This window comes from Bubalus bubalis, chromosome 4, assembly GCF_019923935.1.
Source record: "Bubalus bubalis isolate 160015118507 breed Murrah chromosome 4, NDDB_SH_1, whole genome shotgun sequence".
Classification (NCBI taxonomy): Eukaryota; Metazoa; Chordata; class Mammalia; order Artiodactyla; family Bovidae; genus Bubalus; species Bubalus bubalis.
Window position 1 is genome coordinate 62,690,221 of NC_059160.1, and position 6,432 is coordinate 62,696,652.

A 6,432-nucleotide genomic window follows, 5' to 3' on the forward strand; every position below is an offset into this window, starting at 1 on the left:
CACTGGGGAGAGTACCATGTAGGAAAATAATGACAACTTTTCTATGCAGGGCAAAAGAGACTGGCAAGGACCCAACACCGTTCAGCTGGGCCACTGGGCTGGGTCATATTATCAGAGGAAAAGTTCATCTCCTTTTGTTTTTTTCAGATTCCATCTGCCCATTTCAGAGCTCCCCTTCCTTTATCACCTTTCATCACTATCACTTTTCTACATTGAGATAAACTTTTTCAGCAATGAAAAATAAAACTGTGTTGACTGAGTTCATCCTGCTGGGTCTAACAGATGTCCCTGGACTCCAGGTGATGGTTTTCATCTTTCTGTTCCTCACCTATTTACTCAGCATCATTGGAAATCTAACAATCCTCATCCTCACCTTGCTGGACTCTCATCTTCAGACCCCCATGTATTTCTTTCTCCGAAACTTCTCCTTCTTAGAAATTTCCTTCACAAGCATCTTCATTCCCAGGGTCCTGATCAGCATCACAACAGGGAACAAGAGCATCAGCTTTGCTGGCTGCTTTGCTCAGTATTTCTTTGCCATATTCCTGGGGGCCACAGAGTTTTACCTCCTGGCTGCCATGTCCTATGACCGCTATGTGGCCGTATGCAAACCTTTGCATTACACAACCACCATGAGCAGCAAAGTCTGCACCCAACTTGTGCTCTGCTCTTGGCTGGCTGGGCTAATGGTTATTATACCACCAATCACTCTGATGAGTCAGCAGGACTTCTGTGAATCCAATCGGCTGAATCATTATTTCTGTGACTATGAGCCCCTTCGGGAGCTCTCCTGTTCAGACACAAACCTCATAGAGAAGGTGGTCTTTCTTGTGGCATCGGTGACCCTGGTGGTCACGCTGGTGCTAGTCATTCTCTCCTACACGTCCATTATCAGGACTATTCTGAAACTCCCCTCTGCCCATCAAAGGACAAAAGCCTTTTCCACCTGTTCTTCCCACTTGGTTGTCATTTCTCTCTCTTATGGAAGCTGCTTCTTCATTTATGTTAAGCCCACAGCAAAAGAAGTGGACACATTCAACAAGGGAGTAGCTCTGCTCAGTACCTCAGCTGCACCTTTGCTGAACCCCTTCATTTACACCCTAAGGAATCAACAGGTAAAACAAGCCTTCAAGGATACAGTCCGGAAGCTCGTGAATCTTAAAGAATTTCAGAATTAAAGCCTTAATGGATGAGTCCTTACTATGTACCAAACTCTCTGCCAATTACTAGGCTTCCAATACACAGTTAAACTTCAGGCCAGTGAGAAAGACTGGAAAATAAATAAATAATAACCTGTAAGTGTTCATATATGGAGAAGACGATGGCACCCCACTCCAGTACTCTTGCCTGGAAAATCCCATGGTCAGAGGAGCCTGGTGGGCTGCAGTCCATGGGGTGGCAAAGAGTCGGACACGACTGAGCGACTTCACCTTCACTTAAGAAACGATAAGGCTTTATCGATGAAAAAGAAGTTCCACCTGAATTAGTGAGTTGATAAATGTTTTCAGAGGGAGTGCCATTTGAATTCAGTCTTAACAAGTAGGAATAGGTCAAGCAAGTAAAAATAAGAGGAAGAAACTTGAGTAGAAAGAATACTGTTGGTTCAGTTCAGTTCAGTTCAGTCACTCAGTCATATCTGACTCTTTGCCACTCCATGAATCACAGCACACCAGGCCTCCCTGTCCATCACCAACTCCCGGAGTTCACCCAGACTCACGTCCATCGAGTCAGTGATGCCATCCAGCCATCTCATCCTCTGTCGTCTACTTCTCCTCCTGCCCCCAATCCCTCCCAGCATCAGAGTCTTTTCCAATGAGTCGACTCTTCACAGGAGGTGGCCAAAGTACTGAAGTTTCAGCTTTAGCATCATTCCTTCCAAAGAAATCCCAGGGCTGATCTCCTTCAGAATGGACTGGTTGGATGTCCTTGCAGTCCAAGGGACTCTAAAGAGTCTTCTCCAACACCACAGTTCAAAAGCATCAATTCTTCGGCGCTCAGCCTTCTTCACAGTCCAACTCTCACATCCATACATGACCACAGGAAAAACCATAGCCTTGACTAGACGGACCTTTGTTGGCAAAGTAATGTCTCTGCTTTTTAATATGCTATCTAGGTTGGTCATAACTTTCCTTCCAAGGAGTAAGCGTCTTTTAATTTCATGGCTGCAGTCACCATCTGCAGTGATTTTGGAGCCCAAAAAAATAAAGTCTGACACTGTTTCCACTGTTTCCCCATCTATTTCCCATGAAGTGATGGGACCGGATGCCATGATCTTCGTTTTCTGAATGTTGAGCTTTAAGCCAACTTTTTCACTCTCCACTTTCACTTTCATCAGGAGGCTTTTTAGTTCCTATTCACTTTCTGCCATAAGGGTGGTGTCATCTGCATATCTGAGGTTATTGATATTTCTCCCGGCAATCTTGATTCCAGCTTGTGTTTCTTCCAGTCCAGCATTTCTCATGATGTACTCTGCATATAAATTAAATCAGCAGGGTGACAATATACAGCGTTGACGTACTCCTTTTCCAATTTGGACCCAATCTGTTGTTCCATGTCCAGTTCTAACTGTTGCTTCCTGACCTGCATATAGATTTCTCAAAAGGCAGGTCAGGTGGTCTGGTATTCCCATCTCTTTCAGAATTTTCCAGTTTATTGTGATCCACACAGTCAAAGGCTTTGGCCTTTGGCTATTGTTGGTAGGAATACCAAATTTCTGTCCTACAAGACTGAGTAAACGTTGTCATTCATTTCAGTGAAATAAAAAGGAGAAGGAGAGAGTTGAGGAGATAATATATTTTAGTTTTGATTTAAGTTAAATCCCATTTTAAGTAAATTAAGTGCTCATAATGTAGAGTCATTTGGATTGGGGACAAGATTTTTGCTCAGATGGTAAAGTATTCACCTTCAATGTAGGAGACAGGAGTTCAGGAAGATCTTCCCTGGGTCAGGAAGATCCCCTGGAGAAGGGAATAGCTACCCACTCCAGTATTCTTGCCTGAAGAATCCTATGGGATCGCAAAGAGTTGTACATGACTAAGAGACTAACACTTTTACTTCTTTTTTATGGATTTAGCAATCCATAGCTATTGAAATAGAAATTGATGTGAAAATTGAGGGTGTCATGAATAAAAGAAGGTGAGCAGAAGATGCAGAGAAGATGATAAGAAGTCAATAGAGGAGTTCCCTGGTGGTCCAGTGGTTAAGAATCCACCTGCCAATGGAGGGGACAAAGTTTTAAGCCCTGGGCCAGGAATATCCCACATGCTGCTGAGCAACTAAACCCATGTACTGCAACTACTGAGCCCACTTGCCTAGAGCCAGTGCTCTGCAACAGAAGACGCCACCACAATGAAGAGTAGCCCCTGTTTTCAGCAACTAGAAAAAGCCTGAGCAGGAACAAGGACCCAGCACAGCCAAAAATAAAATTTTTAAATAAAAAAAAAGAAGTCAATATATCTGTGGAATTCATGGGAAGAGAATGTTTCAAGAAATATAGATAGTTGGCAAAGTGAAATGCTGCAGAAACCAATTAATATGAAGAATGACATTATGACAATTAGGGTGTTCTTTTTTTCTTTTTTTTTTTAATTTTTTAACTTTACAATATTGTATTGGTTTTGCCATATATCAACATGAATCCACCACAGGTATACACGTGTTCCCCATCCTGAACCCTCCACCCTCCTCCCTCCCCGTACCATCCTTCTGGATGGTCCCAGTGCACCAGCCCCAAGTATCCAGTACCCTGCATCGAACCTGGACTGGCAACTCATTTCTTATATGATATTATACAGGTTTCAATGCCATTCTCCCAAATCATCCCCCCCCACACAGAGTCCAAAAGACTATTCTATACATCTGTGTCTCTTTTGCTGTCTCGCATTCAGGGTTATTGTTACCATCTTTCTAAATTCCATATATATGCATTAGTATACTGTATTGGTGTTTTTCTTTCTGGCTTACTTCACTCTGTATAATAGGCTCCAGTTTCATCCACCTCATTAGAACTGATTCAAATGTATTCTTTTTAATGGCTGAGTAATACTCCATTGTGTATATGTACCACTGCTTTATTATCCATTCATCTACTGATGGACATCTAGGTTGCTTCCATGTCCTGGCTATTATAAACAGTGCTGTGATGAACATTGGGGTACACGTGTCTCTTTCAGTTCTGGTTTTCTCAGTGTGTATACAATCCCAGTGGGATTGCTGGGTCATAAGGCAGGTCTATTTCCAGTTTTTTAAGGAATCTCCACACTGTTCTCCACAGTGGCTGTACTAGTTTGCATTCCCACCAACAGTGTAAGAGGGTTCCCTTTTCTCCACACCCTCTCCAGCATTTATTGCTTGTAGACTTTTGGATCGCAGCCATTCTGACTGGCATGAAATGGTACCTCATAGTGGTTTTGATTTGCATTTCTCGGATAATGAGTGATGTTGAGCATCTTTTCATGTGTTTGTTAGCCATCTGTATGTCTTCTTTGGAGAAATGTCTATTTAGGTCTTTGGCCCATTTTTTGATTGAGTCATTTATTTTTCTGGAATTGAGCTGTAGGAGTTGCTTGTATATTTTTGAGATTAGTTGTTAATTATGGTGTTCTTATTGATCATAACCATCTTCAAAAACGTGGAATTTGAGGATGGGACAGGAAGAAGTCTGACTATAGTGGGATACTGGTGGGTAAAAGCTAAAAATTTAGGAATTGTAAAATGGAATGTCAAGAGTGGAGAAATGAAAATAAAAACAACCTCCAAGTTGTGCTCCCTATCATTTCTCACTACTAGTATCTATGCTTTCACAGTACACAGTATATCACAGTATACATCATAAAAATGGTTATATTAAACTACATTCTCTTCTTGTCTGTAAGATTGCAAAATTCAGAGTTAATATTTTTGATCACAGTTCCATCTACAATATCAACCAGTGATAGGTGTTCAATAATTCATAGTTGAATGGATAAATGAATAATGGATGAGTAGATGGGTGGGTGGGTGAACAAATGAATGAGGGAGCCCAGAACTGAATCTTTTTAAGTGAAGAACCTCAAACCTTTGAGAGTTTATGTACTGAGAGCAATGAATTAGCAAGGCATGCCTCATATGGATGACTTAGATCTGCCTGGAAATTCCTCTCTATTTTACAAATGAGGGAATGGAAGATTAAAGAGGTGAAATAAGTGGTGCAGGGTCACACAGCTGAGTGCCTGCGTTAGACTTAAATACTAAATATGTCTGATGCCAGAGTCCACCTGCTGAACTTCTGAGTAGTACAACCTTCCACCCACTCTAACTAAAGTCCACTCTTCTAAGTGTTTCTAAGTATTTTAAGTAGCTTTGGATTTCGGCTTCCTCCAAGCTTTCAACAAGCTTTCATTAGAAGCCTTTAGGAAGTGAATCTCTTTAGGAAGTTGAAAGCTTGCAAAAGCCTATATTATCCCACCTATGGCTCCTGACCTCTCTAAAGAAGCTTCTCCTTTCCACATCCATATCTCTTCTGAACAATGTGGATCTTCTATTATCCTCTTTAAGAGGGATAAGCTTTTCATCCACAGAGTGCAACTCGACTCAGTTCAAGATGCTGAAAAACTTCAGAGCTGATGTTTGAAAGACAGAATTGTGGTGCTTGAAAGCAACTTTTCATGGAAATAAGGTGTATTTTAACATGTGACAATTGATATATACAACATGGAGGTTTTGCTTTCTTTGTGCCTTTCATGGCGGTAACAGGGGTGAACTTTCAAAAAGGTACCAAATACTGATATTTGTAAGAATAGCTATCTCAGGAATTCCATGATGGTCCAGAGGTTAGGGCTTGACAATCTCACTGCCATAGCTCAGGGTTCAATCCCTGTTTGGGGAACGAAGATTGTGCAAGTCACATGACATAGCTAAAAAAGAAAACAAACAAACAAACAAAAAAGCACATATATCTGCTTTTAGAGAACTTCTATAGAATTCCATTCCAATCAGCTATACCCCAATACAAAGTAAAAAAATTAAAGTTTGGGAAAAGAAAGAATTCAATTCCATTATTTAAAATGGGTTTTCTATCAACCAGCCCCAGCCGCAGTAACTAGACTAGCTTCTCTACAACTATCTTAAGACAACTTGTCAGCTGCTTTAATTGACAAAAGGTATTTTCAAATCTCATTCTAAAAGAATATTCAAAAGAATATTCTAAATGTATGTTTCAAAGTATGCTGTTAAAAATTTGGGGGTTTCTGCTTTCAATTTTTTCTATACTAGACCATTTGATGACTAAACTTGACCCCCTTGATAGAAAACAGATCAGTGGATTCTTAAGAATTGGGGCAGAGTTTATTGCACAGGGTTTGGGGGTGGAGCGATCGAAGAACTGTTCTACACTTTGACTATAATGGTGACTGCATTTGCCAAGTTTTGGAGTTTTACTGAATGTAAATTCTA

The 6,432-nt window shown here is 40.9% G+C and overlaps 1 protein-coding gene across 1 annotated transcript; it reads left to right on the top strand.

Moving 5' to 3' along the window:
• Positions 1–233: 233 nt before the first annotated feature.
• LOC112584401 (olfactory receptor 2AP1) lies at positions 234–1,178 on the top strand. The gene has a single exon (XM_025282519.3). It carries the CDS (start codon positions 234–236, stop codon positions 1,176–1,178), a length of 945 nt encoding a protein of 314 aa, XP_025138304.3.
• Positions 1,179–6,432: the final 5,254 nt, after the last annotated feature.